Genomic DNA, 22,044 nt, shown 5'->3' with positions numbered 1-22,044 from the left:
TAGATACATTCTAGTGCAGACAAGCACAAGAGTGAGAGAAATACTCACTTGTGGTCCAGGGGGTCCCTGAGCACCATTGTTTCCATCAGGACCTGGAGCACCCTAAAAATGTTCAACAGAAAAGCTGGTGGTCAACTGTAAGCTCGACACTTTAAGAGGCTTCAAAGTCACATGCATTGTTTCCTCAAAACCGGTTTGTCATATTAGCATGAATTAAACTCATTGTGGGTTTTTGTCCAAACTCAGATACTGCCTACTAACTTTTGATGTGGCTCACAGAGAAGTCCATGAAAGAAAGGCAATTTATAAAGACCAGAGAATACGACTTCGTATCCACACCTTTATAATCACCAGGTGAATAAAATAAAAACCAAATTCTTCTTAAGTATTTTTTTTTTTACTTAACATATATTCTGATTTGTTATATAGCTGATTATCTTATATATTTGGTGAAAAAAAAAGACAATTTATGATGGTGAAAGGACCATTGAGGATGTCATTCTGGAAAGAAAGTGACAGAATGATAATCGATGGCCTCTATGGAAGTGTGTCTCTTAGGGGAATATCATGTAGGAATAGATCTGTATAGAAGTTAGCACCTACCCGGGCACCAGCAAGACCAGGATGACCTTTATCACCAGCTTTGCCAGGATCACCCTATGATACAAATTAAAAACAAAACAAAAGACAACTTTACACATTCAATGTCACATTAACCATGGTGATTCTGAAAGGTTATTGTCTAGTTTGCTTTTGTGTTCTTTCAAGATTTTGTTTTCTGAAGCATGATCCATCATCACGCAGCTCCATATACAATAAAAAGCACGTGTGTCTGCAGAGGTGTGGGACTCGGGAGATGGATTTCAGCAGGGATGCATGGATGCATTGGAGGCAACCTTTTTAATGTGGTCCATGGCTTGTAGTTTTCCTGTGATGACAGGAACCCCCTTGAGAAGGTTGGGACTGATTGACACACAGAAGGGGAATACTAGAGATTTGGTGAAATGTGGCAAAAACATGGTGATGAAGGGACAGTTGTGGTGACTCTTACACTGGGGCCTTTGGGTCCAGGGAATCCAATGTTGCCAGGCTCTCCTCTTGCTCCAGCTGGACCAACGGGGCCGGGCCTGCCATCGACACCGGGGAGGCCCTGAAACCAGAGTGTATTCAACGTTTACCCAGCATCAACACATTCTCTCAAACTGAAGCTTATGGTGCTGCCATGGGATGAAACAGAATGGTTTCCTGAATGCATACAGCTTTTTGTACAAAGCGTCAATAAATTATGAATCCATTTTCCTTTTCTAAATAGGATGTCAGTACACACACACAGCCAATTCCATCTCTTACATACACAATTTCCCCCTGTCCCCGCTCCTGCCATACCCCGGTCACCTGCTTCAATTTTCCCTGCCACGTTTTTCTCCTCCCCGCTCTGCTTTCAGGGCTGCATTCATTTGGGCTCCATAATTACAATCTATTACTCTGCGTTCCCAGATGATGTATGTGTCGGATATTTATTTTCAATGTATTCATGTATAAATAAGCCACAAAATAGACTTGATAAGGGTGCAAAAGTGTCCTTGAGAATATAATGGAAAATGAGCAATACTTACTGCTGGACCTTCTTTACCAGCTGGGCCAACATTTCCAGGGGAACCAGGAAGACCCTATAAAGCAAATGAGGATGCTTTTCTATTGGCACTTTAACTCACATACTCCAGGCTCAAATTAATTGAAATCTCACAAAAGCACTCCCCACCCCCTACTTTTTGTTTGTTGCCCAGGGTAAATCATTTAGCGATATTAGCCGCTAGCTAGAAGGTGTGAAAAGAGCTTTGGAAATTTTCTACTTTCTATGTTTTGTGCTTTTCTTTTTATTGAATTTTAGAGCAACTGATCCATTTACAGATATCTCAAGAAACTGTTAAGCAGCATGCTATATGGGTAAAATGTATCATATTATTTACCTCATAATAGAAAAACTAATACTTTTAGAAAGCAATTTCCAAAGTGGGTTTTTTATTGCTATATTTGGTGTCCCTATTCCTTGTTTATGGTACAATTACAGTTGATATTCACCCATAAGAGATAATGGAGGCAAAAAAAAAAAAATTACTCCATTGCTATGGCTTACAGTGTCTACAGATCTAAAGGTTATTTCTCCACAGCTAGTGTGATGCTGAATACATTAGACCACTTTGTGATTGCTGGAAAAATGATTTCACTTATGAATCTAATAAACTCATAATGTATAGTTCTAATATATTTCGTGAACACCTTATAAAAAACTCACAAATTAAGATAAAGGATTCATGCTGATAGGAGAACGAACCTAATTTGGATATATTAAAATAGATCTGTTCTCCCAAAAACCTCATAGCCATTGTATCAGGTAATAAAGAGGACATTTATGAACTAATTAAATGCACAAAAATATCTATTGAACTTTGATAAAGTTCAATTAAAAAGACAACTATCAGCAAGTCTACTAACAAATCTATTTTTGATGTTTTTATTGTTATCTTCAGTATTAACAAACCCCTTAAAGAAGGTCCAGAATCCATCTGAAACTTACTCGGGGTCCCATGAGACCAGGCTCCCCAGGGCGACCAGAATCTCCACTGGGACCTCGGACTCCTGCAGGACCACTTTGACCACGATTACCAGGAGGGCCCTATTAAAAAGAAGGGTGTGAGGGAGGAGATTGCCAAAGCTGATGACACTGCCACCACCAGAAGTCTTGAGCTCCTTCCCAGGAAGTGAGTGGAGGACTTACCATGACGCCACCTCTGCCATCAGCTCCAGGAAGACCTCGAGAACCAGGACTACCCTGCAAGAGAGTACATGAAACAGGAGAGAATTAGAGAAAACTTTTGCATCCAATAAGGCAGAGTTGATTAACACTTGGCCTGATCCCCCTAAGGGGGAGATACAGACGCAAACCAAACCAAACACTTCACTCGGAACCCCAAAGGAATGCGAGGCTGAGCAACATGCAGAAGTAGGTCAACATTGTTTCCAGACCAATTTTATAACATCCCAAATTGAAAGCCACTGATTTAATAAAGCAGATGGAAAGCAGATGTTTCTTTCATCTAGAAAACACACTTAGTAATTTTGACCAATTCCCACTCAAGGGTGTCATTATCTGCCTCTGGTGTGTCTTGGTATCAGGAGCATTTGGAACCTACTCTCAGCCCAGGAGGTCCTGAGGGGCCAGCAGATCCAGGTTCACCGTTGGAGCCTCTCTTTCCTTCTTCACCACTGGGACCGGGAGGACCTTGGGGCCCAGCAGAGCCCTGTTTAATGAAAAGAACAAGAGAAGGGGGGAGGGGTAGAAATGTAATTTTTATATTACATCCAGCTAGAGAAACTGGATTGAAGGGATAATTAACCCCATAAAATCATGGTTAGAGAGCTACTTACGGGCTCACCCTTGTTACCACTCTCTCCTTTGGAGCCAGCTGGACCAGGCTCACCCTAGAACCCAATACAAAACAGTGGTCAGATGACAAACATTTACCAGAACTCTATCGCAGACCAATCTCTGGGAATATTTATGGGTCAAGGTAGAAGCAAACTCGAGGCAAAGTGCCAAGCTCATATTTAAATGGCCTACAGAGGAATGGTGTTGGTGGCAAGGATACAATTAATACTGTAGAATTTTGCCTCATTTACCTTTAAGGCAATGTTCTAACATAATAGGAGAGATGTGTCTGTGTGTCTGTGAGAAGGGAGTATACGTACAAATACATACACTTGTATTAGCAAAACAAACTAAAAATGCTACAGAAGGGAAAGGTGGGAGTAATAAAACTACAGGAAGTCTAGCTAGTGATGAAGTGATGAAAGTGATGATGATGAAAGTCACAGCTGTGACCACTTACAACAAGTCCTCTGGCACCAGTAGCACCAGCTGCACCGACAGGCCCAGGAATACCACGGGGGCCAGGAAGGCCTGGAGCCCCGGCCACACCAGGAAGGCCCTGTGAAGGGGAACGCAGCATGATCCATTATGAAGCAACAGGCTGGGTAGGCGCTCCCGTAAAATGCCTTTCACCCCACAGCGGCACGTTTAGCCACCCAGATATACTCACAGCAGCACCCTTAGCACCAGTAAGGCCATTTGCACCAGGGTTACCCTGTGAAGAAAAGGAAGGGAGAAGGATATCAGTTAAAGTAAAATATAAAGCATATCTTCTTGTCCGACCCCACCTTCATTCCTCTTTTTTTTCCCCCCTCCCTATTTTCTTCTACTCAATAAAAGTTAATGACAATGGATACGTACAGGAGGTCCAACAGGGCCAGAAAGGCCTGGAAGACCCACTTCACCACGGGGACCAGCAGGACCAGCAGGGCCAGGGTTACCCACAGGTCCAAGTTCGCCCTAAAAGAAATGACACTGAGGAATTAACCAGCAAATAATGAAACAGCATAGCTCTGATCGTAAGACAAGTTTTATGAAATATCTGCAGGATTACAATCATTTTCCTTATCTGGTTCATCAGGATGAATTTTGGGTTTGAGTTCCTACTTTCTCTATGGGATTCTGCATCGTGGCTATTATTGCTACCCTCTACTTCTTTCTGTGGTTGACTTTGGCTCTCAGGTCAGTCCACAGACTTTCCGTGTGACTAGTTGGGGATATGTCCTGTAGGGGCCCCAAGGAGTACATTTCCATGTGGTCTGTATTTATAATCACAGTGTGCAAGTGCAGGGAGATGAACTACTTCAAATGGTGAGTGAGAAAATTGGTCATTCCGTGTCCATTTGGAAGGGAGGGACTAACTGAGGTAATTCTGCTGTAATTAACTCTCTATGTGCAAACATAGCTTTGATCTTGCACATCACAGTAACAAGTTTCTTGAGGTAGTGACAGTGGTCATCAGTTTTTACCTTGGGACCAGGGGCACCTGGGAAGCCTGGAGGGCCAGCAGACCCAACGGGACCCTGAAATCAAAGCAGAAGGTGGTAAGAAATTAGCTCCCAGTAAATGAAGAAAATAAGGATGGAAGATTGAAGTTGCTTAGTGTCTTGATATTATTTGATACAGATAAGGAAAAAAAGTGATAGCTACTCTGTTGTCATTAGGATCTTATCAAAGGGAAGGCATTCACAGTATCCAAGGTAGGGTGGATTTTACTTTGTACATCAATCAAAAGCCCCCAGTACTTATATATAGCCTGTACTATAAATGGAGGCTTCAAAAGATCTCATAGAGCATTTGTCTGAAATGATGCTATTTTCCAAGAAATTAATGAAGAAAATAGCTTCCACTCTACACTTTCAGCCCCCTCCAAACTCCCCAGTGTCTAAACTTACAGCAGGACCCACAGGACCCACGCTTCCATCACTGCCACGGGCACCCTATGAAAAAAAAATAAAGAGGAAGATGAAGTGATGAATTACACAGCAGTCATCAGAAAGTCTTTAAAAAGGAGAAAAATAAGCAAAAATAGAAGCACTTACACTTGGGCCAGGGGCACCGACACGTCCTCTCTCACCAGGAAGCCCACGAGCTCCCTAGAAGTAGAAATATTTCAATAAAACCCAGAATGCTCATTTTCAAAAAGTCACAGGCATCATTTGATTTGTCCAATTTCCAACATGCATAAGAATCCACTAAAAATAAATAGGTCTTGCTGTAATTCCAGCTAAAAGGTAGTGGATTTCAATTAAGCATGCAGAAGGCTATTAGAAAAATATCAAAGAATACAATGCCCAGAGAAATGGTAATTAGCAAAAACATTAAAGAAGTTCCAGCTCACAAAGAGTGTACACGTCTAGATTCACAATAAAGTGATCAATACTCACTGTTTGACCTGGAGTTCCATTTTCACCAGGGGAACCAGGTTCACCCTACATAGAGAAGGATTGAATTTTTGTTCATTATAAAAAATATATTGATTATTTTGTCTGATGGTGCGTCTTTAAACCTATTGCTTCAATTTGAATCAGTCACATACTTTGTAACATTTCTTACATATATAGATTGTTTCTTAATTATGCCAGATACATACATTTTAAAAAATTGCTAAAATGGGAGTTTTTTATTTAACTAATACCAAATATCAAGGTACTAAGGAGTTGTGGTTGAGTGTACCCCTCCCCAGACTCCCCCTCAGATTCAGGGTATCATTTAGACTAGCTTATTATAAGTAAGGAAGGGTGTTATAAAAAGAGATGGCAAAGGATAAATTTTCTTTTACTATAACCATATTTAGCCTCTTTGAAGTTATTTTGAACACTCAGGGTTATCACTTCCATAACATATACATGAAAAACTGAAGCTTCATAATAATATTTTTTAGAGCTGTCCTATTTATTTCCAGTCTATACTCTTATCCTGAGCAAGAACCACGGTGATAGCGGTAGTGGTGGGATAATTTAATTTACTTGTGGAACAAGTAAAACAACTTTCCTTCAAGATAATCTGATGTAGGTAGAGAAAAAACATGGTTTAAGAGACTTCAACAGGAGCCTTCATTTCCAGGATCCCATGGAAAGTATATTCTTTGGGAACAAGCTCAGTGGGGGGATCAGAACTTCTAGCCTGTGCTCTACTAACTACGAGATGTGTGACTTTGGGCAAGTCACTAGCTCTCACTAAGCCTCAGTGTCCCACATCTGCAAGGTGTGGGAGTCTCCAAAGCTCCTGGCAGCACTAACATTTTATGATACTGTGATTAGTAGTCTGAGCTGTTATATCGAGCTCTTGGGAGAATGAGTTTGACCTTATCCATTTGTGTGGCAGCTGGAAAGTTAGAACAGATTCTCCATATTCATGTTCTTTTCTGGTCCCGCTAGTATTCGTTACTCATTAATTTGTAATTACGTTGGTATTCACTTTAATATCACATTATCTCCTTAATAGGAAAGAGAACATTTTATAGTTGAAAACGCTGTCAGAGAAGAGCCTAGCCAAGAGATAACACACTTCGGAGACTTTAATTACCTAATTAAAATTTTTTTGAGTGTGCACAGATAAATCACAGGAAAGAGGTTGAAAAGTGTATAGTGACATGAATGTACCCATCTAATTAGTGCATGGCAAAGGAGAATTTACAGTTTAAAATAATACCTAGTGTCCTAATATCTGACTATGTTTATTTACTTTTATTTTGGCTACAGAAATCCATCGAAATTATGGAAGGAGGAAAAGAAACAGAGGAAGAAACTATTAACATTATTATCTCAATTATTTAACAGACATTGAATTTAATAAACATTAATAATTGACCTTTAGTCAGAGAATATCACAGACCCCACGACGTGTGGGATTTGAAGTACAGAAGGGGAAACAAGATGCTTTTTAGAATATGAGTAGTCTTCAGTTCTATATACACTTTCTGGCAGTCAGAGTGATGGGGGATTTCTTCTTTTTTTTTATTGAATGGTAACTATGTACATTAATGCACTTCTGGGGTACAGTGTGGGGTTTTCACACACAATCAGAAACACTTCATCAGCGGGGGATTTTAGTTGTTTAAAAACAATGCTTCTAATTTAACATTTACCTTTGCACCTGGAAGACCAGCCTGTCCCTTCAATCCATCTGGACCACTGTGTCCCTGAAAAGCAAGGCTTATTATTACAATGCTGTTCCATTGTAGTGCTTGGTCAAATAAAAATCTTCTTTCTAATTGCTATCTCTTGGGTGAATCTTTTGACTGCTTCAGTAGAATGGAGTCCAGGGTCCCAGCTCCTGGCAAACTCACTCCATTGCCTTAAATAAGTCTCTTAATGTTTCCGTACTGGAGAAGGGAAGGATGTAGGACTCAGCGTTCCTTCACATTCTTTCCATCCTTTCTATCCTTAGTGGTTTTACGATTGTCAGGTGGTTGGTTGTAAATGCCCATTAAATAATACAGGTTCTGTACAATTTTCTCTGTAGTGATCCTGTTTCTTGGTAACTATGAACACGCTGAAAAAACTGCACCCCACTCCACTTTCAAGCAATCTTACTCCTTAACTCTCTCTCCCTTGGGGCAAACTTCAGGAATTGAGAAGCAAGTATGTGTCGCCCAGGAGTTTAAATACACTTGAGTATTCTCCCAAAATTAATCAGCATTTTCTCATATTGAAGTAAAGAATGCACTCACCCTAAGGCCTTTGAAGCCAGGAAGTCCAGGAGTTCCTGGGAAACCACGAGCACCCTGAGAAAGAAATACAGAAGAAGATGATATTTTGTAATGAATGAAAAGACAATGATTTCTTCCCTCCAGAGTACCTCTCATCAAAGTTCAAGCTTGGAATCAAAGACTAATAAATTTTTAAACACAGAGCCACAAATTAACTTGCTCTAATGTGAGTAACTAAGACAATGGTATTTATAGAAAACACAACTTAGTTGCTTATAGTATGCTAGTTAGAATTAATATTCCATTATCTGTCTTAATAACGAATACGTGCGTGTTTTAACTAGGCTCTTTGTCGGATGCCTCTGATTTGTGTTACAAGTTGGAGGGACATCTGTGTTGTTATTTAGACTGAGGCCCATTTTAGCAACTTATATCTGAGGGGCCTTTGATGTTTGGACTGTGTATATGAAGACTCACCTGTGGTCCAACAACTCCTCTCTCCCCAGGTCGTCCGGGTTTTCCAGGGTGACCCTAAAACATGAAAGCATGAAAGGTAGAGTCCACACCTTCTAGGCAACCATCAGACAAAAGTGGAGTCATCTTGGTTTTTATAACAGAGTAAAAAGGCATCACATAAAAATGTGGGTCCAAATGCATATTTAATTAACAATTATATTTCCCTAAATGCAAGCCTGCTTATTAATATTTTATTGAAATAATATTTCCCATATGGAAAGAGTTAGGTCAGGCATATTTAGCTTTTGGCGGAATACTTAGTTCAGAGCTAGAAATTCTCATAGAGGCAGGAGTATTTAAAGTATATTTTGGAAGTGCTGAGGAGTAACACTTACATCCTCTCCCGCCTTGCCAGGAGCACCAGCTGGACCACGAGCACCTGCAGGACCCTAAGAAAATGGGAGATGCATCATTTCATTAAGGCTATATTCATAGACTTCCTGGAAAAAAGTTATCACAAAGGGGGAAAAATGTACTCACAGTTTGACCAGGTTCACCAGGCTCACCAGCAGGTCCTTGGAAACCTTGAGGGCCCTATAAGAAAAAATACATATCATATGCCAGGCTTTTACCTTTTAATTCCCTGTCCTTTACATAAGAGAGGTTATAAGCTTTTTGTACTTACAGGGGCTCCGGATGCACCAGGAGGGCCTCTAGGTCCCATCAACCCCTGTAAAGAGGACAAAGGCAGTTAGTCCTGGTAAGTTGTCAAGGCCTTGATGGGGTTAGATGGGACGTGCTCAGTCTTGCCATAGACACTGTTTGGAAAGAGATGAACAAAACTGTCCTGGTTTTATGTCATAGTTTTTGTCCTTTCCAAGGAGGCACTTAACGACCTAAGTTTCCTCCACTATTTCCCTCCCTTGCCTTTTCCCTTTTTCTCAACTCAGATGGGCAGAACTCGAGGAGAACTGGATAGAGCAGTCATAGGTTCCTTAAAATTGTGTACAATTTGTTACATTGATATTGTTGTGATGCAATGGCGCGCACTGGTCTTTACACACGTGCAGAATATACGATTGCTTCTGTGCAGCTGACAAAGCATTCCCATTCTCTTGATCATATGTCATCTTCCTATGTCATACTTAGCTAAGAAATTGATATTTTTATTGCCATGAGGGGTATAAATTGAAAAGAATCAAAAGTCTTTCTTAATGATTAGAGAGAGGGGGTTTGTTAGAACCTTATAGCTCCTCTAAGGGCTGTTGGTGACTGATGAAAATGTCAAACAAAAGTGGATGTAATGAGGGGTGAAGGAAAAATAAAATATTATTGAAATGGCCTACTGGAAGAGTCTATTATATGATATTATTTGTGAAAATGTGGCCCAAATGATAGCAGACTGTTTTCCCCTTCGTTCCTTCCATATCACAAAAGTGGACTAAACCAGACTGCTACTAGTGTTGAGCTAAATGTACATTTTTGATTCCCCTCTGCAGTAATCAATGCCTGCGAAAAGTCATCTGTAGGGTCCATTCCTCATAATGCTGAAAATATGTCACGTGCAAGTCTCGAGTCATTTTGTTCATGACATTTCAACCATGGGGACTCTGTGCCTAGAGTAAAATAATTTTATTTAAAACAGACCTCTTCTTAATTACAAGAAATATTCATTTAGTTTTAGAGATTGCTTCAACGTTAAAAGAACCTGTCCCTTTTCAATTGAAGTCCTGTTTCCAGGCATATATCAAAAGTTATTTTATTTGACCCCATACATTTTTAATTATATTTATTTTTCCATGTATGTGCAACAACTTCATTTCCATAAAGTAGAGTTTATTTTGTGGAGGCTGTGAGACAGATTATGATTACTTGTTCATTCATTGGCGCATCTGGTGGGATTTTATAGTTGCTGATTTTCCAACATAATCCTTCCTCACTGCCTATCTTCCTTGTGTGTGAAACACATCCTGCTGATTACGCGTGCTTGTACCTGTGTGTGGACGTGAATGCTTACGTGACTCTTCACTGATGTTTAAAAGTAAGACACTCTGCTTGATGCCCTGAGAGAGACATCCCAAAGACAAGGGAATCTGAAATCCATATTAATTTTCACAACTTTTGTGGGCTTTTTTTTTTTACAAAATGCCATTTAGTAGCACTTTACTTTTTGAGATAGAGCGCTGCTTCTTGAGATATAGGTACTGCTTTAAAACTGACTAATGTCCAGCATTAGCTGAAACGGCTAATTTCAAATATCCAATATAAACAAAGCCAAGAGAAACACTCTCTACCTTTTCATTTCAGATATGAACATTTTAAATTACCAGGGAAGATCAGGGAATTGGAAATCATCAATTAAAGTTACATTACTTCTCAAGTGAGAGTTTTAATTTGCAGAAAATATTATCTCGCCCGTAGAGTGTATTAGCTTATTACGCACCATTAGCGTCAACAGAACATCTTCTTTTGAAGATTGAGTACGGAAGACACCGTCCAGGTACAATTTATATTACTATGGTAACTTTGGGAAGATAAATACCTTTGTCTGGAAACAATTAATTAGAACCACTAACTTGTTTGCGCATTAAATACTGTAGTGCTTAATCAAACTAATGCTTTTGCTTCTGGAAAATTTCCCGTCTATTCCACATCTACTAGGATACATTTTGCATGCTCATAGCTGTTCTTTTCGCCTGAAGTTTCTCACTACAGCTTGTTAGCAGCTTAACCTGGTGGATAGGTTATCATCTTTACTATTGTCTAGGAAAATTTCCTAGGTGTTACTCATATAACACAATATGATACTGAATATTTGTACTGAGTGACATAAATACTAAATTTTACTCATATTCTCTTGCATATTGATTTATAATCAATAGACTAAAAAAGGAATTTTTATCAAAATGGAAAAAAAGCAACAATTTTTAAATTGTTCACTCCTCGAGGGAGGGTCAGTATCTGTCACATGCACCGTCATCTTTCTAATGCATCATAGAGTTTGAGGCTCATTGCGGGTTCCTAATTAATAGTTGTTGACTAAATGAATGTGTTCGTCAAGGTCTAGATGCATGAACTGTGACACTGTTGACTATCAGACATCTGCCTGGCGCTTAGTTCTAGTTCTGTCATTAACCTCCTGCATGACCTTGGGAAAACGGTGTAAACTCTGTTATAAAGTGGTCAAGCTGCATTAGAACTTTTTGATCCTTTCCAACAAGTGCAAGGAACTTGAATCTCTCAGGGTGGCTTAAAATTCTAAGCGATGTTAGAGAATGTAAAAAAAGTAATCAGCATAAGTACTCTTTTGAAATAAAAAGTATGGTTACTATGTCCAAAGATTATTTCTTGGACATAAACAGCTGGCCTATCCTAATGAGACATAATTGAACCTTTAACGAAGGCTTAGGTTTCAATAAACTTGAATACTAAAAAAAGTTATTGTTTTTAATCTGATTAAAGTATTGGGTGTTAACCTAGGTAGCTAAATAAATGTCATTGTAAAACTTAACATAAAATGAGTTCTCCATTTAGGACATTTGGGACTGAGATAAAGAGATAAGCGTACCATTGGTCCAGGGCCAAGTCCAGCTGCTTTTCCATCATACTGAGCAGCAAAGTTCTACAGGGGTGAAAAAAAAACAAAATCATATAAATAAACAATTACTGGCCATGTAGTTCATTTTCTCATTCTATTTGCAAAAGTTGTTCTGTTATTTCAAAAAGGTCAAGGTTTTTAATATAATTATTGGTTGAACTAAATTTAGCTACATTGAGGTAAATTTCTAAAAAGGCGGGAGAAATAGAAGTTTAAAATTTAGCCCTCACCTCCTTTGAAGTAGAGAGCTTCCCCACCTTATCTTTTAACCCCTTCTTTTGCCCTATTAACTCTGCACCTCCTCTCCCACCCACTAAGTCTACGCTGAGAGAGGGAAGCTTTCTAAACTTTTAGTGTCACTGAGGGCTCCTGATACATTAAGCAGAGATGAAGAGGAGAGAGCAGAGCGCAGAGATCAACTGTGCATTTCCACCTGTTGCCCTTCCACACTAGAACTACAGAAAAATGGCTGAAAACGTTTTCTTACTGAAGTTTCAGAAAGGCTATAAAGAGTTTTTAAGTTTAGAGGAAAATTAAATTAAAATGCCCCTTGGAAGATTAAACTTTTAAAAAATAGTTCACTGTAATAACTTTACTGTTAAAGATCTTTCTTATAGTGGTAGCTCTATTAAAGAAGGTGCTTTTTAATGCACTCTGTAGATAAGCAATCATAATAAGATCTTTGGGGGAGAAAGGTCTTATTTTACTGGCATATAGTTGGGTATTAGAATTGGGCTTCTGATTCATAGTGCTAACCAATTAAGCAAATATGTTTTCCTTCCTGCAGTGAGGCCATTTGGCACTCATACCATTGTTAAAGACATAAAGCTAAAAGAAGATATTAATGAAAAAGGGAAATGTACTTTTCTCAAATTAGTTTCAAGCAAATTAAACCTAAAACTGCTTTGAATGTTGGTTCAGCAGACTTCAAGCCAAGGAGAATAAAAAGAGTAGGATGTTTGTGAAATTGCTTAAGATCAGGGATTTCACTTATGTAACCCAATCTAATCAAACTCTTTAATAATGTAACACCTCTTATTTGTGCCTTGCTGATAAAAGATATTAAATCCCCAAATTAAATAATGGTAGTGATGGCTGCAGCTAACTTCAGTGCATACAAAGACTAGTCCTGTAATTGACAGGGGCTCAAAAAGAGAACTGGCCAAACAGAATGCAGAAAGAAGAAACCAAAGAAATGAAATAAAATATACTAATTTCCACATAGCAGACTTCTCCATTAACTGCTAAAAATAAATTTCACAATGAGCTTTATTCGAAAAGAAGTATAAGACACTCAAGTTAGCTAAAAGTTAGCAATACTTAAAACCCTTACCCCACCAAGACCAGGGGGGCCCGGAGGACCAGGTGGACCAGCAGGGCCTGGGAGACCATCATCACCATCTCTGCCTGGGGGGCCTGGTGGACCCTGTTACGTGAGATCAAGGTTAGACAGGTCTTGTAGAAACCCATACTTAAGAATACACGCGGTAAGATCAGTTGTTTAAACATATGTGCACTTGGGTGAAAAATCTAATATCCCATTTTTGCTATGGACTGAAATTCACTTATGGCATGAATCTATTTTACAAGGAGGTAGCTTTCCTAGAGGAATATCTCAACCATTGAATGGATAAATCATTTCTAAATTTACTTCAATACCGGAGCTCCAGTATACAAATAAAAATAGAAGTTATAGCTAGAACTTGTGATTCAATGAACTTCATCTTTTTTTTTTTTTGGCTGGGGCTGGGTTTGAACCCACCACTTCTGGCATATGGGGCTGGTGCCTTACTCCTTTGAGCCACAGGTGCTGCCACTGAATTTCATCTTTTTAACAATATACAATGATGTGTATGTATTTCAGTTGTTGATTTCTGACTGTGATGAACATGTTCAATCGTTTTGAAATGTTATATGTGAATAGATTAATTGATATGATAATTAATAAGGTCATTTTATCACAGGATAAAACATTCTCTGTATTTCCTACCATTAACTCTATTTATGTGGTTAAAATAATTAACTGATATAATTCTCTTCTCTCTAATGAATTATCTGGGTGAAGTACATGGAAGTCTGTACTTCCTAAAGGATATACAGATGTTTATATTTACATATAAGTATTTATACCTATATATAGGTATTTATATATTAGCTAAAGTGTTATATAATGCCAAGCCACATAATTACAAATGTCAAATAAACATAGCAGGAAAGCCTATGGATGCTAAAATAAAATGTGAGCCTGACTTGTACATGTATGAATTTGGACAGAAAAACATGTTATATGACAACAATTTCACTATTATTACCAAGCTATGTGAAGAATAGTATTTCAAAACCAAAGTATGTTAAAAAGAGGACTGTGGTAGTAGGTAGATGGAGTTCCATTATGTATGTGTTGGGACAGGTCAATTAAAAACCACAAAAGGTAGATCAGGCGATGAATACGGAGGTCTATAATAATTTTTTCTTTCTTTAAAGCATAATCTTGACCTAAAAAGAATATTGATTATATATAATAATACGAACTCACTTCTTCTGTAGGGCATTATCTGTCTAAAAGGTGGTACAATTATCTGGATAGATAATATTCTTATGGATTGTCATTTTCCTGTAGTATCGAATATGTAGTTATTCAAATATGGGCCAAAGCTCTTTAATAGTTAAAAAATTACACACCCTTTCTCCACGTGGTCCTCTATCTCCAGCTGGGCCCTACAAGGAATACAAACAGCACAATAAATGTCAAAGTAATTTCCAGTGAACAAGCAAACCATTCTTCATAATAATTAGTTGGCAAGACTAATCTAACCACAATGTTATCAGATTGTAGCTAGAAATTGGCACAATACAACAGATAAAAGTATATTGTTTTATTATAATTATATGTGATCTTTTTCCGCTGGGGACTGGAAGCTGCTATAGTCTCTAGCCATTAGGCCAATATTATTCTTAGTGTAGTATTTTTAGTAAGATGATTACTACAGATGAAATGAGCATTCTATTACATCTTTTATAGCACATTTATAGAGCCAAAGCCCTATAACTTTTATTTACTACCTGTAGTTAACATAAAATGAATTCCATCTCTTGAATAAACACAAGTCTTTTTTCTTTAGCATGTAAATAATCAGTTTGCATAATACATGTATAAATGTAATTAGAGACGATCTAGAAGATAAAAAAACTTTGTTATCTTAAATGTCAAAGCTACTTTATTTTGTGGTTTAGCTAATGCAGATCTAGGCAGGCAAAATCTTAACAAAGTATGTTCCTTCCACAGTCTGCTACAAATTTTATTAAGTTAGAAGTTATCCCTGATCATTTCAGATAGTTATGGAGAAGTATTGTACTCTTACCTTTCTTGCAGTTTCCTAGAAAAGAATAAATAAAAGATTCTCATTAGGAGAATTATGTATATATATTTTAAAAACCACTCCCATTTGCATAGTATACAAATATACCTACAGAGTACATTATATTTCCTATTATCTTAATACCGCAAAACACAATTTTAAATTTTAGCAATGAGTTAAATAACATGCTAGGTACAGAACCAAATATATATACTTATCTGTAGCTATGCTTCAAGTTCAACTGACAAACTTAAGAACTTGTTCATAATAAATATTTTTGCAAATGACTTCAGGAAGGTAACAAGATTTTCTAGCTCAGTGAAGTCTTCTGCTTCATAGTAGCTGGTGCTAAAACTCAAACTTCCACTGGATTATTTACCCTGTATTTTTTTTTTTTATGGGTATTTTATAAAGCTAGTCTATAGCTCCACCCATTTTGGAAAATGGGGTGGGTACTTTTGAAGGCAGCCAAAAGGATTTTGACTACCATAACTTCCTAATTTTCTTGGGAATCCAGGTCAGTCAAGCTTGCTTCTCCTTATGTCCCCAGAGGAAGAGTCACTGTGACCAAGGAAATCATATCATTAAAAAAATTCTAAAAATAATTTTACTTACCTCTTGTAAAGCTGTAGAAGAAAAGGGAGGGTAGGAAAATACTATTAGTATCATTTCATTGACCAATAGCAATAATTAAGAAATAGATACACAAGTTTATAAAATTAAGTTACCTAATTAAAGGGCCAAGCATATTCTAACCATAGGAAATTGTGCAGGTCAAAAGTATGGCAGGGATCAGTAGGGCGATTTGTTTGCAATATTAATATGTAAATATATTTTGAATTAAATTGTTAATTATTCACTATTTTATAAATGCCGTGAAATATTAATGTGTGTGAAGGATATTTCTAATGCTTAGCAATTAAGCTGGTAAATTGCACAAATGAATCACTGAATTTAAGACAAGACCAGTAGATTGATGAGGAAATACTTCATAGCTTTGTTCATTTTTAATACTTAAAAATCTTAAAATGGGTAAATTCAGGAAGGTATGTTACCTAAAGCAAACTTTGTTTTTTATAAAACATTGAAGTTACTTAGTACTTTACCGAATTTGTATCATTCTTAATAACCTTCTTCAAAAGGTCTAATTTGCATTGTTGTGAAAGTAGATTAATTCAGAATTAATTCTGAATTTTTGCTTTAAATTAGTCCACTTAAATTAGGTAAGGTAATTTTACCAATATATATATATTTTTGTTCCTGAGAAAGGATTGCTTTGTATAAATGGAAAGACTGTGGATTAAAGATCTTGAAAAATAATCAAAAAAAAAAAACTAAAATATTATCCCCCCCTTTGCCATAATTACTATGTCTTTAAAGACTAAATTCCTCTCCTACGGTATAAAAATTATAGGTTAATGCGGGATGCAAATGTGGCCAAGCTTGCAACAGGATGAATCACCCCTAAAAATTGCTTTAATTAGGTGGCCAAGAAGTGTGTTATTTGGAGTGAGAACATCTGTTGCAAGAGTCACAATTCAGGAGGGTGGACCACATCCAGCTCTGACATTTAAGGGCAATTTATGAGAATTACTATTAAATTAGAAGAATGATATGTTTACTTCATTGTGTCCATCAGTAGGAAGAATAATTATGCCTGACTTGATTAACGGAAGTCCTTAAGATTTTGGAAATTTGCCTTTTAATTACTCAGACATGGTCATTTTGAAGAACATGTGTTTGTAACGTTTATTCCAGACCTTAGCTGGCTGTTGATGACAAGGTGACTTGCTTTTGTACCTTCAAACTTGCCTAGATCTGTTTTCATTTTTCCAACCCTTTCCTCCCACCGTCAGATCTCATAAAAATGAACTTGGTAATGTGAATTTGTTCAATTACTTCGTAGTCCATAGTAGCAAGACTGTGTACACTAAAAGCAAAAGAATGGATCCCCCCCCCCCCAAGTAATCATCAGTAATCATCAGTAATTACACAGCGGCAGACATGGCGGTATGCGTGTGGAATAACTTTTGGGGGTGTTGGGTGTAGCCAGATAACTATCCCCCAACAAGTCAATATCTTTGTCTAGTACGTTGGCAGCCATTTTCAAGACGAAAATGGACTAGTTTTCTTTATTCTATCTTCACATGAAAATCTGGTCACATAAAGCTGAAAATTGGCCTTGGAGTCCATTATTAGTTTATCGGTCCGTCTCTTATTTTTAAAAGGCCCCGTTTGACTTGCCCAAGGTCATGCGGTAAATTAGTGTCAAAGCCATAGGAAGGAGCCCAATCTCTTGAGCCTCAGGTCAATGTTGATAGATACTAACTTTGTGATCATAAAGTCCTATTATCACTGAGGGCATATTGAAGGGGTAATTTTAAGGTTGAACAAAAAGAAGAGCAGATTTTAAATAATTTTACCTTTTCTATTACCAGATAATGTATTGAAAAGCTTACTTTACTTTTCAGAATGCATCCATGTCAAAGAGCATCCATTTTCCTTCTCAGGGTACACTGACTAGCCACTGGGAATGGCTCCAACCAGAAAAGTAGATCATTACTCTATTTAAACCTAGTCTTGGGATTCCATTAGCTGGAGGCTGGTCCCCTGTGCTTTCATGTCCCTCCCTCCAGAGGGCGCCTTATCATCATCGTCATCATCATCATCGACGTCGTCATCATCATCATCATGCAGACAAGCCTTACAACGCCCAGAAGATAAAAGCTTTTAGGGGGCGAGTTTTCCTAAAGCTTTTAGGGGGCGAGTTTTCCATTACTTGGAGGACTTTCTAAAACAGGCCTCAAGTTTTACAAGGTGGGCACCAGGGCAGTTATGAGGCCTGTTAGGCAGGAGCCCTTGGCTTTCTTGAGGATGTTAGTTGTTAATATCTCATCCTTAGGGAAAAGACTTTCCATTCCTTTTTAGCTTCACTAAGCTGAGGATCCAGACCCAGTTAACTGTCTCACTCTGAAATAGGAGAAAAAGTTTCCTAACTTTGGCGGGAGGTGAGCCTTTTATGCTTTCATTTTTAAAGTAAGTTCCGTGTTTCTTATCAATTCCAGCTGTACCCAGAATTCAGGTTTAGGCGTTCCTCTTCAGACCAGGGTGCCCACCCAACTTAGCTCTCTTCCCCGTCTCTCAAACAAGCTGAAATCACTTACATTGGCATGTTGCTAGGCATGAAGTTACTGCAAGCAGCAACAAAGTCCGCGTATCCACAAAGCTGAGCATGTCTACCACTTAGACATGCAGACTCCTTGTGTCGCAGAGCCCCTGGGTCACCGGCGGAGGTATCACCTGGCGGGCGCAGGCATGCAGTCGTGGCCAGTACCTCCAACTTAGCCGAAACCTCCTGCTGCCGTGGTGCTAAAATAATAAAGCCCGGATCTGCCCTATTTATACGGCAAAAGTTTCCCTGGCCTGAGGGTGCCTCCAAAAGCGCCTCCACCAATGGGAGGGCTGGGGCTGGGGGCCCGGGCAGCCACAGCTGGGAGGAGACTGCGGGGGCGCAGAGGAGGGAGCGGACAGGGGAGGGACGTGGCCACGGGGCTGGCTTCTTAAATTGGTTCCATTCTTTTTGAGGACGTGGACACTTTTGAGGCTTTCAGGGGGAAACTCTGACTCGCTGTCTGCATACCTCCGCCCTCCCCCGCCCTTTCCAAGTTTGGAAACACTTTTGGACACGTCGGAGCGCTCTGCAGACACCGACGTGGGCAAAGTTTGCTTATCTCAGGGCAGCCCCGCAGCCGTAGAGGGATCGGGAGCCCGGTGATCAAAGCAGGAGCTGTCCAGTCCTGCCTCACCTGTGCCCTGCAGGCCACCTGCAGGGTGTAAGGGACCGGACCCGTGGGGAGGGGGCAGGGGAGGAGGGAGGGACGACACGACAGCGTGGCGCAGCCGGAGGCCTCCCTCCCCGCCCCCTCCACCCCGCCTCCTCCCGGTTCAGCTTTTCTCCAGCTTTGGGGTGTACGCGCCCACTTTTTCAGCAGTAAAGCTCCCTCTCTGATGACTTCGGGCGAGGGTGAGGGTGTCCCGTCTGTGGAGGGTTGGTTGCAGTCTGAAGGCGCCTGCTGCCAGGGGGCGGGGTGGGAGCAGGTCGGGGGACTGTAGCACCCTGGTAGGCTTTGCGCACTCTAGACCACGTCATCTGGGGAGCTCCTGTACCTCCTAGCTTGCCTCAGCTGAGGCTAAATCTAATCGAGGTCTTGGGAGGGGGTGTGGTTATCTAAATCTATGAAGAGACTGCAGCCGACCTAGCCAGGGAGGACCCCTTTTTCTCAGTCTCTTTTTGAGGTTATGGTGGAGAATCCATGCCATTCCCCTTATGTTTCCAGTCTCCCCTCCTCTCTCCTGCAGATTCCTTGTCAGGATCCCTTAAGTTTATCCAGAGCCTGGTCCCAGATAACCCTCCATGAGCCCCAGTCTCTCCTCGTCCTTGCTGCCTGTTCACTGATCCTTTCTTACCGCCAACTCCCAAGCCCCTCTCTGCCTTCATCCCAACTCCTCTCCCCACCTAGGACCAAACACTCATCCCATTGGAGGGCCTTCTAATTCAAGTTTGGGGTCCGTGCAGTCTTCTCTGTTAGTACCCCAAGCAAGGTTCCCACCAATGTGGATGTTAACTCCTCAACACTCAACTTCCTTTGGAAATCCACTCTGCACACCCCACCAGGGAGAGAAGGGACCTTAATCCTGAGGCCTTGCGGGTGGGATTTCTGGATGTGAATTGTGAAATACTGAGTGCCCTTCTCCAAACCTCTTGGATTGTCATTTGGGGCACCTGGTCAGGGTCTGAAAGGCCATGGGTATCAGGCCTCTCCACTGTGGGCCTAGCAGCACCCTGGGCGAGGCCGCAGTGTGGACTAGTTAGGGTGCCCTGGTATCCCAGGAGTCATCGCAAAGGGGGCATCCTTAGGTCAGCGCTGTCTCTGTGAAACAGAAACCAGAAACAGTGGGCTGTCGTTCTTTTCCAATCTTCTTTTCTCCTTTCTTTCTGCCCCCCCTTTTCTGCTTTCCATTAAGGAAGAATTTCTGCATAAATTAACCCTTTCAGCAGCCGCTATAAACTGAAGGCACTGAATATTCTTCCACTGGTTACTCTATCTAAACTTAAAAGAAAAAACAAAATTAAATGGAAGTAAAAGTGAGGAACAAAAAAACTATAATGCACTCTTATTTTATTCTAATTAAAGGCACTGACTTGAAATTGAAAAGTGTGTCTGGTCTGTTCCAGGAGGTTTATGAGGAGGAGGAGGCGTTCACATTCACATTTGTTTCTAACTAGGCAATAATGTTTAAAGTTTTATATGTTCTAGCGGCAGCAGCAACCACCCCCCCGAGGTTTAATTGTATATTCTAAGAAAATTTCTATCCCTTTCCCAAAATATTGCTCTTGCAGAACTAAATAAAAACTTTAAAAGTGGGCATCAATTGGGATAGAAAAACTTCAATACTATACAGGCAAATGTTTTTTCTGCATTAATCAGAAGAGTATTAAGTTTTTTTTTGTTTGTTTTTTAATTACCACCCTGCTGAATTGCCTTTGCAGACTGTTTCTTGTCATTTGTCCTATGGAGCTGAAAGCCAAAGATTAATTCTGAATAAAACTATTCAGGTATGCAAGGCAATAGATTTATGAAAGAAATCCTCCAAATGCTTTTCAGTGGGGTCGCTTTACGTCCGATAGCTCTTCTGGGATCAAGTTGGCCAAGTCATTGGATTTGCAGTAGCTATCAAAGATTTCAAACATTTAATTGTGGGTCAAATAATTTAAAATGTAGAAGATTTTTTAGAAGTGAATATAATTACTCTCGTAGCAAAAAGAAAAGAAAATCATCAGCCAGGTCTTGAGAAGTTCTAAGTTCAAGCACACATCTGTAAACTTAGAGGAAAAACATCTCTGCTAAAGACAGCAGAGTGAACTGATAACTTGAAAAGCATTCCTGGAAACTGATGCAAATACCAAATGCTGCTGGGCGCCCTCCCTGCTGATGTGGCAGGGTTTGAAGCAGGCATTCGTCAGCATTTGGTGGGAGGCCCTGGATCTAGCATGAAACAATGAAAATGGAGAAAAGGGAACAGGAACTTTTCTTTTTCAAAATGAGAAACAGATTCCAGTTCCAGCTGTTTTTACATGCAAATTTTGATACTCTTTTTCTCTTACTGGCCACTTATTGGGGAAAAATAGTTGATTAGGTGTTTGTTTTAAAAGAGGGATTCTTTAATGCTTACATTTCGGTCTCTGTCCGTTAAATATTTTTGTGTTCCAGCTACTCAGTGGCTTTTTGTGTGCATGGGGATGGGAATGGAAGAGCTGACTCAAAACTTTGAAGTATGTGTGTGTATGTGGGGGGGGGGGCATAATGTCCACGAAGATGGGGTGGAGACTGGGAGGGGAGGGAGCAGACTGAGGAGAATGATTCAAAAGGAGGAAGGGAGTGGATTGAGGTCAAGCCGGAAAGTTGCATTGGGAGAAGCTAGGCAGAGGAGATCAAAGGCTTCTGCAACTTTGCTGCTAGAGAGTTAACACCTGGGTTCCTATTCC

At 39.7% G+C, this 22,044-nt stretch overlaps 1 protein-coding gene across 1 annotated transcript in view; it reads right to left on the bottom strand.

Moving 5' to 3' along the window:
• Window positions 1-19,184, bottom strand: part of COL1A2 (collagen type I alpha 2 chain) — a 36,409-nt gene extending 17,225 nt beyond the window's left edge. The window contains exons 1-27 of the mRNA XM_003782677.3: window positions 18,662-19,184; window positions 16,113-16,123; window positions 15,501-15,515; window positions 14,821-14,856; window positions 13,472-13,564; window positions 12,109-12,162; window positions 9,226-9,270; window positions 9,081-9,134; window positions 8,936-8,989; window positions 8,562-8,615; window positions 8,106-8,159; window positions 7,521-7,574; window positions 5,818-5,862; window positions 5,473-5,526; window positions 5,326-5,370; window positions 4,900-4,953; window positions 4,292-4,390; window positions 4,101-4,145; window positions 3,891-3,989; window positions 3,430-3,483; window positions 3,195-3,302; window positions 2,780-2,833; window positions 2,579-2,677; window positions 1,617-1,670; window positions 1,052-1,150; window positions 604-657; window positions 49-102 (exon numbers count right to left, since the gene is read on the bottom strand). Of these exons, the coding sequence (XP_003782725.1) occupies window positions 49-102; window positions 604-657; window positions 1,052-1,150; window positions 1,617-1,670; window positions 2,579-2,677; window positions 2,780-2,833; window positions 3,195-3,302; window positions 3,430-3,483; window positions 3,891-3,989; window positions 4,101-4,145; window positions 4,292-4,390; window positions 4,900-4,953; window positions 5,326-5,370; window positions 5,473-5,526; window positions 5,818-5,862; window positions 7,521-7,574; window positions 8,106-8,159; window positions 8,562-8,615; window positions 8,936-8,989; window positions 9,081-9,134; window positions 9,226-9,270; window positions 12,109-12,162; window positions 13,472-13,564; window positions 14,821-14,856; window positions 15,501-15,515; window positions 16,113-16,123; window positions 18,662-18,731 (1,611 nt within the window). The 5' untranslated portion in view covers window positions 18,732-19,184. The remainder of the gene's footprint in view (window positions 1-48; window positions 103-603; window positions 658-1,051; window positions 1,151-1,616; window positions 1,671-2,578; window positions 2,678-2,779; window positions 2,834-3,194; window positions 3,303-3,429; window positions 3,484-3,890; window positions 3,990-4,100; window positions 4,146-4,291; window positions 4,391-4,899; window positions 4,954-5,325; window positions 5,371-5,472; window positions 5,527-5,817; window positions 5,863-7,520; window positions 7,575-8,105; window positions 8,160-8,561; window positions 8,616-8,935; window positions 8,990-9,080; window positions 9,135-9,225; window positions 9,271-12,108; window positions 12,163-13,471; window positions 13,565-14,820; window positions 14,857-15,500; window positions 15,516-16,112; window positions 16,124-18,661) is intronic.
• Window positions 19,185-22,044: the final 2,860 nt, after the last annotated feature.

This window comes from Otolemur garnettii, unplaced genomic scaffold (genome assembly GCF_000181295.1).
Source record: "Otolemur garnettii isolate 467f Iridium unplaced genomic scaffold, OtoGar3 scaffold00005, whole genome shotgun sequence".
Lineage (NCBI taxonomy): Eukaryota > Metazoa > Chordata > Mammalia > Primates > Galagidae > Otolemur > Otolemur garnettii.
Note: the sequence above shows the minus strand (reverse complement) of the source record. Positions and strands in the feature narration are given on the sequence as shown.